We start from the raw sequence: 17,601 nt of genomic DNA on the forward strand, positions 1-17,601 counted from the left end.
ACTTGTAACACAATTAACTCTCACTGGAAAAAAATCGTAAATATTTTTAAAACAGTTTTTATGACACCCGGTCAAGGTTTCTACTCCATTTTTTGAGAATGACCCACATACAAGTACTTATTATCTGGTGACTGATTCCTCATATTTTTTCCCATTCATTGCTAATCAATCAAGACAACACATTCCCATCCTTATACACATGAGCAAATCAAATTTTTTGTGATTTTATTCACTTTTCTAAAACCAACTTCAATATGACAACAAACAGAGATAAAATATCTTAACAGTATACTTGTTTTATTTCTTCACTTATTGCTTTTTCCAATGCATCAAATATCAATCCAGACAGACGGCATAGTGATAATGTCATCACCTTGTAATCAAGGGTCATAAAGTGGACTTGAAAATAAAACAAGCTTAGAAAAAAAAATCAAATATCAATGTATAACATGTATGTGAATGAAAAATTGTACTAATGTATCTACATAAAACAAGCAGTTATAATGAAATAATATTTTGCATCTTGGGAATTGCATCTCTCTGATACTGAGCCTATTTCGTAAGTGTGTGTGAATTTAATTTTATGAAATGTTCTACAAAGGCTTTGAATAAATAATAATAAAAAAATGATTTTTTTCAGGGATTTTAAAGTATCAGTTATTTACTAAATAAGGCACTTTCAAATGAGCACATCTTGCGAATCAATAAATCAAGGAAGATGAAACTGTTCTTATTTTAACTGTTGTAAAATGATCGAATTAGTTTATTTTGCATCCCTTTCTACCACTTTGGCTATCATGACGATGTGGATGAGTGATGAAATGGTGAAATTGATGAAGGGAAACTCACGAAGAACTAAATATGACGTAAACAATCTAAAAATCGAAATTGCTAACGAGCAACTTGATATTTTCACTTTGCACAACATCTGCGTAAGTGAAGTAGAAGATGCTATGAAGAAGTTCAAATCCAAATCAACGACCAGCCCCGACAACATACCACCATATATACTGTGCGTCCATTTCGATCTTCAGCCGAGAGATCGGGAGAACCGTGGTGGGCGGCGCTGACAGTGATGCCGACATTTGCGGCCTGTAATGTCCGCTTATTTTTATGGACATATGCAGACATTTATATAAATATTGCAAGACGATCACTAACCTGTGTTATAAGAGTTGTTCAAACTGATATCCACCAAGTGCCAAGTGTGTAGACTTTCGGGGAGAATACGTTGAATAGCCTGAAACTTTCGTGATTGTAGCTAAAGTCCTTCTGGGTCGGGCCGAGGACTTATCAGCCCCCTCGTAACGTGAACCTTGCAGCTGGCATTCCAATCCTCTCACTGACACAACACACATACACACTGCAATAACACAAACAAGTAACGGCAAGTAACCAATAACAACACTCTTGCGCACAGTACGAAATTAACACGCTCTTGGTTTACATCTGCTCGCCACTATATTCACAGCTCTGTCGCGAAGGAACAAAAAACTCGAGCTCGGAGATCGGATTGCAAGGAAGCTCACGAACACCATTGACTTTTAACGGTTTCGTCTACAGCGTAATCTTGATACAGTGTTGCACATTCGAAACCTCCAAACGATCCCCATCGGCACAAAACTCTTTCAATAATATGAACTTAAGCAGGACGTTACTGGTCAAAACTATGATTAAAATGTTTTATTATTTGTGGCTCTTAACATTGTTTCTAAAGCGTATTTTTATGTGTAAATAAGGGCAGAACTTGGATGAATTACAGATGATAAATTATAAAACAGATTAGTGCTCGTTTTGCAATATTTATATAATTGTCTGCATATGTCCATGAACATAAGCGGGCATTACAGGCCACAAATGTCGGCATCTCCGCCAGCGGCGCCCGCCACGCTTCTCCCGATCTCTCGGCTGAAGATCGAAATGGACGCACTGTAGTAAAAGGATGTTGCAATACTTTAAAATATGCCTTGCTGCAAATTTTTAACCTTTCCCTCGTTACCAACACTTTTCCTTCAAATTGGAAAGCATCGTCGGTCTGTCCTATCCTCAAGTCCCACCAAAGGTCAAGCTTAGAAAATTATAGTCTTGCTAAAATATTTGAACAAATCATTTACAAGCACATGTTAATCCAGTTAACTTTCCCCATCAGCATGGATTTAATCCAAAGAGGTCTGCCATAACAAACTTAGCGAACTTCACATATTACGCATGCAATGTACTAGATAACACAGGACAAGTCGATGCAACATACACACCGATTTTCCAAGGCATTTGACAAAATTGACCATGGTATATTACTACAGAAAATTGCTTCATTCAATATTTCACTTAACACTTCAAATGTATTTGCTTCATATTTAGCTGATTGAACGCAAACTGTAATACGTATATAGGAAAATCAAAAGTCGTCCCTTCACACCATATTCTGGTTTTCCACAAGGGTCCTATCTTGGGCCGGTTTTGTTTTTATTACTTACCAACGATTTACCTAATTGCATACAAAATTCTCAAAAGTTGCTTTTCGCTGACGATTTCAAGCTTTTCCACAAAATAACTACCTCTAAAGACTGTTTGAAACTACAGGAAGATGTAGACAGAGTGAATTCTTGGTGTAAAAATAACAAGTTAGATCTGAACCCAACAAAATACAGCGTAGTCACTTACTCAAAATGCAAAACACCTTATGTTTTCCATACTGCATTAAAAATATACAAATCAACACGCAAAAATGAAATTCAAGACCTCGGAGTGACCTTAGACCCCAAGCTAAAATTTAATAAGCATATTGAAATTGTTACAGGGTGGCCACTCTAGGACAATGATAAAATTCAAGAATAATTCCCGGTTTTCAAGGTGAACTTTCCAAAAATTCAAGGGTACAAACAAGGGTAATCAATCAGCTTCAAGATTTCTTACCTTGCAATAATTTTCCGTCTGTCAGATATATCATTCTGTAAAGGACACTACCAAAGTAAATGGATTGAGAGAATTATTTTTTTATTTTCTATGAAGCTTTCTTTCCTTTCTCGAGAAAAATAAAAGCTGAACTGTAAAAAACTTGCTTAAGGGCATTATTAAGCATGCATAAATTAAATCGGATTTGGATTTTAAAAAGTTGCAATTTTTCACCATGCAGAATTCACGTATAGTTCCCAGAGCCAATAATCCACGTATAATTCCTGGAATTCAAAGAACTGCTGATGAGTACCCATCCTGTGTTACTAACGATGCTTTCAGAAACTTAGGTTCTATAATCCAGTCAAGCCACAACCTCACGAAAATAGAACCAGTGGAAGTACTTTACTATTCCCTCGAACGGTCAAAACTAGAATATGCCTCAGTAATCTCAAATCCCACTCAAATAGACTTCATTCATAGACTAGAATGTATTCAAAGTTCCTTAGATACGTAAAATTCAAAGCCTGTGGAGAATATCCAACATTCAATACATATGATAATCTAGTTTCATAGAACAACTTCAGCAAACTAGCACTCTGGTGACAAGTAAATGACCTGCTCTTTTGGTATAAAGAAATAAACGGTATAATAGATGATTCTCTCTCCAAATTATTATCAGCTCTATCATTCAATGTTCCCATCTCCAAAACAAGTCCGAAGCACAAAATATTTCATTGCCAAAGCGTGAAAACTGCAATTCTTTATACCTCTCCAGTGTGGAGAGCATGCAACTCTTTCAACACAATTTCAGACAATTTTAAAAATAGTATTCCTGAAACAATGAAGTGAATCTATTGTAGTAATATTATGTAATAAGAGCACTATAATTGGGCTCGGTCTGTTGGGCTCTGTCAATCAATAAATAAATTGTCACGTAGGATCCTAGGTAGTGTGGAACATGTATTTATTCAGATGGTCCATTTAAGGGGTGTTTTACATTTACACTAAACAAAATGCAATTTGTTCATCCCAAATGTTTACTGGAAAGAACTTTTAGAATAAGGGTTTAAATAGGTACTGTGTTTATTCGGAAGCTATTTGTGCATTGTTATCCAACACAACCTGCATTCAGAATGAATGACTGCATGCAGAATGAAGTACAGTTCAGTGAATTCACAAATGCTAACCACCAGATATGCTGCATCATGTAAATTTCAAAATAAGTTTTCTCCATTACGTAGAAAAACACCACCACCCCCATTTTAGTCAAAACTTGGTCAAAATGTGTTGAATACTTACTTGACCAGATAAAATGTATCGTTGACTCCGTATCTTCAAAATAAGAGCAATTTCACCTTCCTAACTTAATTTGCTCCTAAGATATACACATTTGAAAATAACATAATCATAAATAAATGTGTTTTTTTTAAGAAAAACCTAAACATTGGAGACATTTGAATTTTATTCAAAACTTGCGTGTAGTTTCATAAAAACACACCAGTGCAACAAAAGTGGTTAATATGCAAGAGGACAAGGGTTAAACTTGCCTGACTTGACTAATAATCACTCACAGGAATTTCTACAGCAGACATGTCAAAGTGGCGACACAGCATATACCATATACCGTATTTACTCAGGTATAATGCACACTTTTTTCCAAATTTTTGCTCCCAAAAACTGTGGTGCGTATTATGCACGGAATAATTCGGACAGCCAACATGAAACCATACATGTTCCATGATTTTCTGACACTTGCATTAAGCATTAATTTTTCATGTTTATGGAACCCTATCATGTTATATATCATTGAAAAGCTTAAATCCCGCATTTTCTGAATATGGTAACAGTATTTCATTCAAGATATTGACACTAATGTGAAAGGCAGTTTAAATAACTTCATCACAAAATGAAGGAACGTTCTGATTTTTATGGTACTTTGGATGAAAGAAAAGGAAAATAATAACTAAAATGTATTACTGGCCAAACAATAGTGTGTGTGTGTGTATATATATGGAGTGTGTAAATCCGTTAATGGAATAAATCTTGTGCTGCTAACTGCTAGTTTGAGGGCCCTGCATGTGCCTCGTATAAATGTTGCGTTAGTCACGAAAACGTTTATATTTTGAAGTTTTCTTGGAAAAAGTCACGAAGGAATGAGCAAAACCACGTATAAAAACTTGAAGACCATTTCCCACGATTTTTTACTTTGTAATGTAATGTTTTCCCACGATTTTTTACTTTGTAATGTAATGTTCTGCGACACCAAGAAAAGCAGTGCCATTCCGGAGAAATTCCAGAATGCACCTCCCATCACATGGGATGCGTATCAGCGGTATTTATTGGGTAAGAAACAATATAAATTAACTCCAACAAACACTACAAATCCATAACATAATTTTGAACTTGCTGCCTACTATTACAGAATAAATAAGGTGCTTAAAGAGTGAAAGTTTTGGGATGCTAAACATAGTGGACGGAGCGGGGGGCTGTGGGTTGGTGACTCATGGCATACACAAGTGATATTCTTCTCCTCTTGGTCCACATAGCAACAAGTGATTCATTGAATAGGTACGACATCATTCACTCTTGATCAGCATAAATATAGCTTTATGACCTACAACTAAGAAAGCCATTTCTTATTATATACGACATATAATTGTTTTCACTTTTCCCCATCAAATACCCGAGTATGCATTATACACACGCAAATACGGTACTCTCTGATACCTTACATGCATGCACATACAGGCAAAGTTTAACTGGCTTGTGTGTACATGAATTGGTACATGAGGTCTGTGAAGAATTATTGCACACTATTTTCTCATTTGGAGACCAGCTGGAGCAAAGAAGAAAGAATCATCACGGCACACACCACCTTTCAATACATACATGATTTTCTCCAGCACTGACAGGTGAGTGATTTGTAGCCAGTGTGTATTGTTGTGTAACAAGTAGTCCTCACATTTTAATTTAGTGATCTATGGCATAATACATTATTGCATCAAGTTTTCATATGCAACCTGAAACAATCCAGGATTTCCACTCATTTTGGCAAAACAAATTCTCTGACTTTTCCAGCTAATAACCACATTTTAAGTCAACGAAGTCAATTTAATACATGTTATACTACATCTCAAAGAATTTTAGGAAAATATCATGAGTGGCAGTTTCTTCACAAGGACAGTTCATTATTTGAATCCACACCTGTGAGGTGCGGCAACTGAATCTGATGGTTTCTAAATCAACACTGAATGGAATTTACACGAAGTAACGACATTCAGCTCTTTGTTATCGTAGAGCATGTCAGTCAATATGGAACAGTCGTCGGAACAAGACTGTGCTTTTGTGGTTGATACATTTTTCATAATGAATGTGTGGTGGCAACACCATCCGTAATTTAACATTCACCGTAATCTGCATGTTCCCAGTCCGAATACTAATTTACTGTGGGTAAGGAACTTCAAGGAGACGGTACCAGCAATGAAATGAACACCTGTTGGACATCGTAAGGTCCACACTCCCGAGAACATCGAATGAGTTCAGGTCTCTGTTTTGAGGAGTCGTTCAAAAAATTAAGTGTCGTCAAGAAACTGAATGACACTACCACTCATGCTAATTTCCTAAAATACTTTGAGATGTAGTACAACATGTATTAAATTGAATTGGTTGCTTGAAACAATTTGTTTTACTTGTAATCTTAAGTTGCTGCACCCTGCAAATGAAGAAAATTAACTGTAATAATACTTTTATATAGAACAGCTTCCGTCAATAAGTTGGTTCAAGAAGAAAAAGTGGAATTGATGTTTCCCAAAATTTTCAAAGGAACTGGTAGTTATCATAATTAAAAATTCTCTGAATTTTTCATACATATGTTGGTTTCCCTGATTTTTTGAGGATTTCCAGGTTAGTGGGGAACTATGTAAATCTGACGATTCAGGAGGATTTCAAAGGAATTTAAAGAGGCTTGAATTTCAATTGAAAGGGACATGTGTTCTGGTGAGCCGTCAATGTTTGAAATTAAGGTGTTCTTGGCAAAGTGCACACTTATATCAGGGTGGATTAGCAGTTGACAATTGAAGCAACTGTTTTTGAACAGATCTCCTATATTAGAATTATGGGCCTCCCTGATAGTGTAATAGCAATGTCGTCTCCTAGTAATCAAGGAGTCCTGGGTTCAATACCCGATGGAGGTACAAAGTGGTTCAGATCCAACTTTAAATTGTAGGACCAGTCCCGATTAGCCTATCTGTGCATAATGTGGACCTAAAACAAAAATTTAACAACTTATACAACCTTAGTGACAATGAAGTTCGACCAGTCACAAATATAGGAGTGCGTTGTGAAAGAAGGAGAACACATGCATATGCTGAACATATTTTATTCAGCAGGCTACATGGAACAAAGGAAAACATAAATTTCCGCTGCAACGAAGCAATGTATGGTGTCCACACAAAATAAAACATTTTCGTCCATCTACACGTGACATTGAAGTTCGACCACTGTTAGAGGGGATCCTGTTTACCATGGTGTGACGCCGCCCCATCGGCGAATAACTGTGGCAATGCGTCGGGGCATGCTGCGAACGAGTCGTTCAAGGTATTCCACATCGATGCGGTGCCATTCCTCCTGCAGGCAGGCGATAAGAGCAGCCACTGTCGTGGGTCCCCTCTGTTGCACACGTCTCTTAAGAACACGCCACACATTCTCAATGGGCGAGAGGTTGGGACTCAATGGTGGCCATGGCAGAGTTCGCACGTGATGGCGAGTCAACCATTCTTTTGTCAGCCGCGCTGTATGAGGCCTGGCATTGTCGTATTGAAAGATGAGACGCCGCCTGTGGAACAGGTGCCTTCGCACCTTGGGAAGATGCCGCTCCAGTATGCATGTATAGGCGTGTGCATTCACAATGCCCTCACAGACGTGTAGTGGGCCAACCCCAGATGCCGTCATGCATCCCCATACCATCACTGACGCAGGTTTCTGTACCCGACGTGCATAACATTTTGCTTCATTCTGTTCCTCCTTCCGACAAATGACTGTTTTCCGTATTTTCCCGTACACAACATTGAAAATGGATTCGTCCGTCCACAAAACCCTGTTCCACTGCCGAAATGTCCATCCCCGGTACATTCGTGCCCACCGTAGTCGATTGCCGTTGTTCAACATGGAAAGGAAGGGTTTACGTTTCGCCTTGTACACTCGGTAACCGCATCGCTGTAGGTAACAGCGAATGGTTCTGGTTGACACTTCAATGTGAAAGGGTTCTCGAGTCCAGTCGTAATTCGGCCACAGAAACATGATTGTTGGTCTGGATATAGTGCCTAAATATCCGTAGGTCGCGCACGCTTAGCAGGCGTTTTCGACCGGGGGCCTTACCTGGCTCTGCAGTACCCGTATTTTGGTGGGGTTTGATGATGTAGTGGAAAGTTGACTTGGGTAAGTTCAGTTGGCACCCTATTTCCCGTTCACTGAGCCCATCCCGTTGTAACTCCACCACTTTTCTCCTCACGGTGTTGTCAATAGGTTTGCCCCTGGCCATGGTGATGATGCACTGCGGTTCCTCGGTGCACAGCATGCGCTTATATACGGCGGACTCCCTTATCGTGTCCGTGACGTCATTTTTCCGTCGAATGCGCCACTATCTGGAATTTTCCGTATGGGTCTGGTGCCTGGTCGAAGTTCAATGTCACGCGTATAGTTCCCCGTTTTCGTTCTTTACGTGACCTTGGGTGCAACATGCTGGGATCACGATTCTTGCCTGCTCACACGCCTCCTCTTACACACATGCGTCACTTCTGCGGGTCACCCATTCCACCGCTTATGCCTCTGTGCATTTAATCACGTATTCCTTTCTGGTCGAACTTCATTGTCACCAAGGTTGTATTTAGAATTAAGAACATATTACTATTGCACACGAAGTGTTGGATGTTTATTTATCTGAAAAACTATTACATGTAGAGTTAATTCCAAAACAACTGAAGGTTACTTTTGCATGCACTTTAGAATTACTACCTACCACAAATTACATGATTATGTAGAAAGTAAAGTTTAATGCTATGTTCTTCCTTTAATAACACAGTGCAACAGTGAAAAAAACTTTTTTTCAAAAATGTATCTGTAGTTTATGTATTTTGACCTCCTGATATATGGTACTCAAAACATCGTATCACCCACTGTTTTTGCACAAACCGCATAAATTTGTATATCATATAGTACATTTGAATGGCTTATTGCAGAAAGGGACCTGAGTCACTTTTGCACAATTCTGAGAAAAACAATGAAAAATCGTATAATATTAATAGTGTAAGAAAGAAATGTGCCATTGTTGGCTCAAATATTCAACATAATGAATAGTTAATTTTGCAACCCTCAATGCACCCCCCTGCAGTATGCTGCTAGACACAGTGGAGATGAAAAAATTAACTCCGATACCTCAAAAATGTGACTCAGGTCCCTTTCTGCAATAAGCCATTCATTTGTATTGCACAAGCATCATGCAGAAGCAGAATACAAGTACACATCCCTAGCACCAATTACCTCATTCATTGTGTGTTTTCTTGCTTGTCATGGTGTGACTCCTGCCTTTCCTCTTATGTTCACAGTGAAGCATCCAGCAGTAGTTACCCATCATCCGAACATCCCACTGCCCCTGATATCGTAGTTCCATTACCTTGATATCCTGGTGGAATCGCTCCCCGTGTTACTCACTTACAGCACCCAAGTTTGGAGGGAAAAAGTACAGGTGAGAATTTAAGAAGTGTAACTTCAAACTCATTCAGCATCCCATCATTTTGAATTTCGTCAGCATGTTCTCAACTATGTTAATATAGTTCAGGCTAAGATTGTTTCTCAGAAAGTTGTGAACCACACACTTAAAGGCAGTCCAGGCCTATCGCTGTACGTCAGTCATTGATTGGTCATCTAACATTGGTTTCTGAATATCTGGACCAATGAAAACACCCTCTTTCAACTTAGCATCTGATAGGTTGGGGAACGTATTGCATAGGTACTTGAAACAGTTGCCACAATTTGGTAATGCCTTGACAAACTGCTTCATAAAGCTCAGTTTTATGTGCAGAGTTGGCAAGAGTATTTTCTCTTCCCACTAGAGGCTCGCACTTGATATTTTTGTCCCCTGGAACCAATTCAAACCTTCCGGGCCAATGTTTTTGTTCCCAATGTTTGTCACGAGCCCGACTATCCCATTCACAGATGAAACAGGGGAACTTAGTATATCCGGATTGTTGGCCTAGAAGCATACCCAACACTTTCAAATCCCCACACACCATCCAATTGTGATCTTTATAATGAATGGTAGTAAGAAGCATCTTAATATTGTCAAATTGATCTTTATAATGAATGGTAATAAGAAGCATCTTAATATTGTCCTATGTTTCCTTGAGGTGCACAGAATGGCCGACAGGTATTGAGGCATACGTGTTACCATTGTGCAGCAGAACTGCCTTAAGGCTTCTTTTCGATGAGTCAATGAAAAGTCTCCAGTCACCTGCCGCATACAGAATGTTGAACTTCTGAATCAAACCTTGTACATCACGGCAGTACACTAACACATCCACTTCAGCAAATATTGTGTGAATATCAAGTCCCTTTTTCTATAAAATGTAATGGATGTACCAACTGCTAACAATTTTCTTTCCTGCAGTCTTGACCCTAGGAGTTCTGCTTTATCCTTCGTCAGCCCTAGATCACGGACTAAATCATTGAGATCTGACTGAGTGAAGAGTTGAGGGCCCTCATCAGTACCTACTTCAAACAGTGTATCATCCATCTCCTCCATGGTATCAGTGTCATCACTTTGTCCGCATGTAATGTCTGCGGAGGCTGTGGTATAGGTATGTCTGGGCCATGTGGAACAGGACGAATTGCTGAGCGAATGTTCGGATACACAATAGCCTTCTTGTTTTTCCTGTTGAAACCAGTTACCTTACAAGAGCAGAAGTAGCAGTCGTCGGTATGATTCTGTTGCCCCTGCCAGACCATAGGGATGCCAAATCGAAATGACTTCTTCTTCTTTCCTGCAGCCCACCATCGTAAATCTTCTACACGCGCAACACACACCACCTGTGGAGCACATGGTTTATTTACGTCACCTAGTTTCACTTCGAAATAGGCATGGTAGACCTTTTTCACGAAAGCAGATATGTTTCTTCGGTCTTTTTTCACCACAAGTTCACCATAAATATAACAAAAATTGTTACAAGAGTGAACGGACAAGCAGCGCCATTTGCATTTCGATAGTTTGCTGTGTCGCTAGATGCGCAAGTGTACAACAGTTGAAAGCTATTTTTTTGTGCACAACTGATGAAAGGAGCGTGTGTTCTCCTGAAACGTCACAAAGGAAAACTGCTTTCTTATGCTTGTAATAACCGTAAACTACAGGAAAATAGTTGAAAGCTACGTGGCGTTTCTGTGCTTCATATGGTGTTTTCCTATATGATATTATTCATGCAAATTTATGTGATTTGTGCAAAAACTGTGGGTGATACGAGGTTTTGAGTATCATATTTGAATTCAGGAGGTCGAAATACATAACGTACACATACATTTTTGAAAAATGTGTTTTTGACTTTTAATTTTGTTGCATTGTGTAATTATAATAAAAATATAATAAACCAAAATATATTTACTCTTCAAAGAAATAATTGTAGCAGAGGGAGGAGGATACCCCTGATCAGCTTGTCCACCCCACCCTCAAGGAAGGAAGGAAAACACGTCTACAAGTAAATGCTCTTTTAGCACAAATATACATTTTCTGAATGGTATTTAATGGTATATTAAATATGATTGCCAACAAGAAAATAGCACCCCCCCACTTCCCGTCCACTATTTTTTCTTGGTACCATCCCTGTTCATCCTTCTCCAGTGTTGCTTAGAATATAATTACGTGATTTCTCACATTGTAGTGTGTTTTGAAAAGTTAGTAACACTTAAAGTGTAGTTCCAGAATTCTAATTTGCTTGTTAAAGGTTTTAAAGTCTCATGGCTGTAACTCTGTCGTTTAAAACAAGACAATAGTAATAATAATAATACATAACAACAACCATGAATGAGTCATGTTGGGTGCATGAATTTCAATTTCTAATGTGCATATTTTGTATTTGTAATTTTATGAATAAATGTTGCCAACTTTTGTCTAAGAACGATGATGAAATTGATGAAGGTACACTCAGAAATTAAAAACATGGTCCAGAGCAGGGTCTGAACCCACCAACTTTGGTGGCGAGAGCATGAGATGGCTAAATGACCATGTATTTGGCCACCAAGGCTGCACTCTAATGAATATGGAGATCCATGTTGTGAAAAGTACTCTGTTTCTGTGGAGGATGCTTTGGGATAAGGAGAGGGGGACAAATTCCACAAGCTCTTTTAAATTTATTGACATGGGAATTTGGTAAGTCTCTCCTAAAATTGTTCAATAATTAAAATGTAGTACAAATAATACATACCTTTGGTTGTCTTGTATGGAACATGAGACAGTGCCTTCATCTCGCCTGCACTAAGCTCAGCTGGTATGAACTGTCCTTCATTGTCAGATCCAACTGCATATTCCACTGGTATGGTGGCACTATCATCATCACACTGAGTTTTGCCATATTCTTCATAGAGGAGTGTTGAATCCCTGTCAGAAACCATGTTATCCTTCAACTGTTTCTTCCCTTCCCTTTCACTGCAAAGGTCAGCTGCCACTAGTTTTGCTTCAGACCCGGATGAGCTCGAGACTTTTTCCTGCAATGTCTTCCATGCATGAAGAGCCACCCACTCATACAAGCGCTTCTGCTTCTGGGATCTGACTTTCTCATCTCTTCGCACCTTCACCTGAACAATATCACATATTGCTAGGTACTCCCGCACGTAAGAACCATGTGGCAACTTCTCTCCAAATCTTTCTAAACTTAAATTAGAGGTCAAAGCAAAAATTTCGGTGCAGATATTTTGCAATTTTACAGTAATAATGAATGCATACGGAAGGCACAATTTTGTGACAACACCTTCATATATTTTCCCAGCAATGAGTTCTTTCTCTCTATACATAGTACTCTTCACTGCATCCAACTGCAAGGCGTCTTTACCAAATGGGTACAGGTTGGATAGTGTTGCCGGCATCGGCTTTGGTTTCTTCCCGACCCATGCTAAGGAGCACTTGAAATTTACACCACTTCTACTCACGTCCTTCAACTTAACACAGTCAAAGTACACGCATGTTCCAACCTTCAAGAAAAAATAAATCGGTATGGTTGATGGGCACGGTGATGAATCAATGTACAGGATACTTTTATCACACAGCACTTTTTCCATTTCATCCTCTATCCTGCTGGAAATAATTACCTCATCAGCGCTCAGTATTTCCTGTACTTTTCCAGTCTTACCTCTAGGTATATATTTCTGGTACACCCAAGGTGAGGGACTAACACAACTACCTTCATTCATTGTTCTGTCTTTAACAATGCACAAAGGACCTGTTGATGTAGTCTGGAGGGGAGACTTCAAACCAAGGTGGGCTCTGTTTTCAGCTTCACATTCATGGGGAAAATCCAACCTCGCTGCACCATAATTCAATACCGGACCACTGTTTACACAATCTTGCAGGAAATTCCTTTCAAATTCTTCAGTGTCTGACAATAACTGGACTAACTGACTGGAACATCTGCTAATGTGAGTTTCTTCTTCTGTCTGTAAACTTCCTGTCTGTTGAGTCCTATCTGTTCCCTCAAATGATGATATGTCTACATCATTGTTGGCTGGGGAAAAATACACACAGGCATATAAATTAATATGTGGGTCCTTTTACAAGTGCAAACATAAAATCAACTAAATGACAATAGCCAAAGAAAATGGGAGAGTGTACAATTCAGTGCAAACCATATCCTGGTTTAAACAACAGCACATACCTCCAAATGTGTGCAGGTGAGGTATCAACAAGACAAAGGGTTCCTCCTTGTCATATTATCTGACAAAGACACACAAAACACCTCCTTCAGGGTTACCACTCATTTTGCAAAACCACCAAACTCTCTGACTTTTCAAGATACTTTTATATAACTTTTCAGACCATCAATATTATGTTTCAAACTTTGCTTGTTTTAATAAAAAGAATCAAGTTTACTCAACACTATTGAAAATTTCATGATGAAAATAAAATAAAGAAAATTATTTGTACTATGAAAAATTCCACCAAAATAAACCAATTGGTAGGAAACACTAAAATGTATTCTTAGTTTTCAGTCTTGTGAGAAAAGAAAACAAGATTTCATTTCCTTCATAATTCAATGTTTTTACAAATTTTTTTGACTTTTCAATAACAAAGTTGACTTCTCTGGCTTCTTCAGGTCAGTGGGAATATTGATTTTACTGTTAACAGCAAACAATGAAAATGAACACTATTTTGGTAGCAAACCATTATTAGTAATTATTATTAATGCTAATCCTTGCAAAATGAAAAAGTCAAGAGATTAAAAGTCCCTTGTCCCTGCCAAGTTACACCTATGCAGAAATGTTTTAAATGCTCCTGGTATTTCATATGCACTAAAAATGGCACAAAATGCATTAAAAACCCAATTTCCCATAACTCTTATGTCAGGCATACTTTTCGAAGATAATTTGTTACCCGTTATTGGCCTATTCAAGGGGTGGATGAGTGGTTATGATTATTTATGTGTTAGAAAGATAAACTTTTTGGCTCCAAATGTTATGTCAGCCCTGCTAAACTTTACTTGCTTCCGGTGCAAAAGAAGCATAACTTGTTAAGTTTAAAGAAGTGTATGCCTTGGGTTTGATGGTTGGTCAAATGTCCACAATGAAGCAATAATATGCCTTACAGTTACCACCAAAGAAGGGGATGTTTATTTAGTGGACACAATTGACACATCTGTTCATGCTCACATGGTCGATTATATGGCAGAAGTGGCTCTTAACAGCATTAAAAAATAATACAAATACAAATAATGCTGTCAACGTTGCAAAAATGCGTATTTTGCTTGAAAATTACGAAGATTTGGATGTCATCACTTATGGTTGCTCAGCACATGCACTAAATCTGCTAGCAGATGACTTTCAGTTTCCAAATGTGAAAGAGCATGTGCTAACTGCTAAAGTACTTCAGAAACAACCATTTTGCTAATGCATGTTACAGAAAATTTGGTTCCCCAAAACTTGTTCTCCCAAGTGAAGTGCGCTGGAATACAATGGTAGATTGCTTGGAGTCATATTTTAAACACTGGGCAACATTGTTAAAAATTTGCAAAGAAAATCGTGAAACTATTCATAAAGCAGTGCTAACACAAGTTTCCAGTTTTATATTAAAGCGGAATGTAGATGACATGCTTAACCACTTAAAGCCTATTGCCACTGCCCTTGATGAAGTACAGAAAAACAACTGCACCATCTCTAAGTCAGTACGTGTGTGGAAGAAACTTCAAATGGAAATTGGAGTTACAAATGAGAAACACATGAAACAAAAATTCAAAAACAGATATAATATGGTTCTAACACCAGCCCATTTTTTAGCTTACATGCTGGATCCAAAAGAAAATAATTCATCACTTGATTTAACTGAAGAAGAAAAGAAAGCAGAATTTGATTTTGTAAAGTCAAAGTATCCATCGAGTTCAGTTCTTCCGTTAATTGTAAAGTTTCAGTCAAAAAGCTCAACTTTTCAAGAGTTACTTTTTCAGAATGAAGTCACATCACACGTTACACCCTATGAATGGTGGAAAAGTAAAAAAAAAAAAATGACATTGATAAATTTAATGACAATTTTTTTCCCATTATTGAACAGTTGTTTACAGCACAGGTTTCTTCAGCAAGTGTTGAAAGAATACTTTCATCATTTGGACTTGAGCATTCAAAATTACGCAATCGATTAGGCACAGAGAAAGCATCTAAAGTTGTGTTTCTGTTTAAAGAATTTAACCTGAGAACACTACCGTACGTAAAATTTACATATGCTTTGCAGTCAAATCCCTCCCCTACTTCCCACCTCGCACCCACTCACCCCTCCACCTAGCAGTGCCTCAGGCATTCTGTCAGACGCGAGGCAGCACTGTTGTAAGGAGGGTGCAAGCATCGAAAGTCTTTAGTTTGTTCATTATGTTGGACTCTGTACATCAATAATACGTAGCGTTAGTAATAGAAGAAAAATCGTGCACGTAATTTTGACGTGCCTGTAGTAATAATGCCATTTGTATTTACGTAAGAATTGCGTGCCGCTAGGAATGCGCATAGTGAAAATGTGTGAAAGACTACTGACGACTGATAAAATATACGAACTTTTGGTAAGTTGTGAAGAAGACAAGTTGGAGGAAGAGAATGAAGAAGATATTTTGGAAGTTGAGGAACCTGACTTCAGTGATTACGATAGGGACGACGACCCAGAGTATGTTCCTGATGAAACTGGCTTAGTTCAAGGAAATGTGTGAAAAGATACAAGAAGCAGAGGTTTATGAAAAAAACATTACTTACGGCAGGGGGCAGAAGAGGAGGCAGACCCCAGAAGATTCTACGCGTGGAACGTCATCGGCCAAATCAAAACAGAGGAAAATATCTGAGAAAGCTGTCACCTGATGACGACTCAACTCCGGTGGACCCTCTGGTCATTCCTGGTACAGATATTCTAAAAGACAAAAACGACTTTACGTGAAAATGTAAGAGTGACTCAAGTCAGGGCAAGATTTCTGCAAAAAATATTGTACACATTAGAACTGGACCAACACCACCCGCAGGAAACTTTGAATGGCCAGAAGAATGTTTGAAGCTATTTCTTTGTGACAATTTAATGCAAGAAGTTCTTGTACATACAAATGAGGAAATTAGACTTAAAAGAGTTAAGTATGCAAACCCAAACAATGCTTCTTTGCAAGATTTGAGTTTTGAGGAACTAAATGCTTTTATAGGGCTCCTCATTTTAGGTGCTCCTCTTCAAGACAACCATCTGACGTCGAGAATTATGTTCGACACAGCATTCTCTGGTGACTGGTATCGTGCTACCATGTCTGAAAGAAGGTTCGCCTTTCTATTAGATTGTTTGCGATTTGACAATCGTGACACACAAGAGGAGAGGAAGAGGATAAGTTAGCTGCTATTTAAAAAAATCTGGAATATTCTGATCGAAAATTGTAAATCACTCTATAAACCTGGCTCGTACCTTGTAGTTAATGAACAGTTGGTTGGTTTTCGTGGGGCATGTCCCTTTCAGATGTTCATCTCATCTAAACCCAACAAATATGGCATAAAGATTATAATGATTTGTGACGCCAGAACTAAATACATGATCAATGCAATACGATACCTAGGGAAGGGTTCTGTACCTAAGGGCATCCCAGCTGGAGATTATTATGTGGAAAAATTGGTTGAAACTGTTGATGGAAGCAACAGGAACATAGCTTGCGACAATTGGTTCACAAGTGTTCCACTTGCTCAAAAACTTCTCAAAGAAAATAGCTAACAATGGTCGGAACAATGAAGAAAAATAAACGAGAACTGCCACTAGAGTTCAAGGATTAAATTTTCAAGAGAGAAAAACTGGATCAAGCCTCTTCCTGTTTCACGACGACGTAACTGCAGTATCATACAAGGCCAAACAAAACAAGATTGTGGCTTTGGTTTCAACAATGCACAAAGATGCAACAATCAACAGTGAAAGTAATAAACCCGAAATCATTTTGGCCTACAATTCGACAAAGGGTG

General features: G+C 38.4%; 1 protein-coding gene across 1 annotated transcript in view; it reads right to left on the reverse strand.

Moving 5' to 3' along the window:
• Positions 1 to 17,601, reverse strand: part of LOC145982335 (uncharacterized) — an 87,091-nt gene that overhangs the window by 52,439 nt on the left and 17,051 nt on the right. The window contains exon 2 of the mRNA XM_083115897.1: positions 12,366 to 13,658. Within this exon, the coding sequence (XP_082972023.1) occupies positions 12,366 to 13,347 (982 nt within the window). The 5' untranslated portion in view covers positions 13,348 to 13,658. The remainder of the gene's footprint in view (positions 1 to 12,365; positions 13,659 to 17,601) is intronic.

This window comes from Lepisma saccharinum, unplaced genomic scaffold (assembly GCF_977018435.1).
Source record: "Lepisma saccharinum unplaced genomic scaffold, izLepSacc3.1 HAP1_SCAFFOLD_127, whole genome shotgun sequence".
NCBI lineage: Eukaryota > Metazoa > Arthropoda > Insecta > Zygentoma > Lepismatidae > Lepisma > Lepisma saccharinum.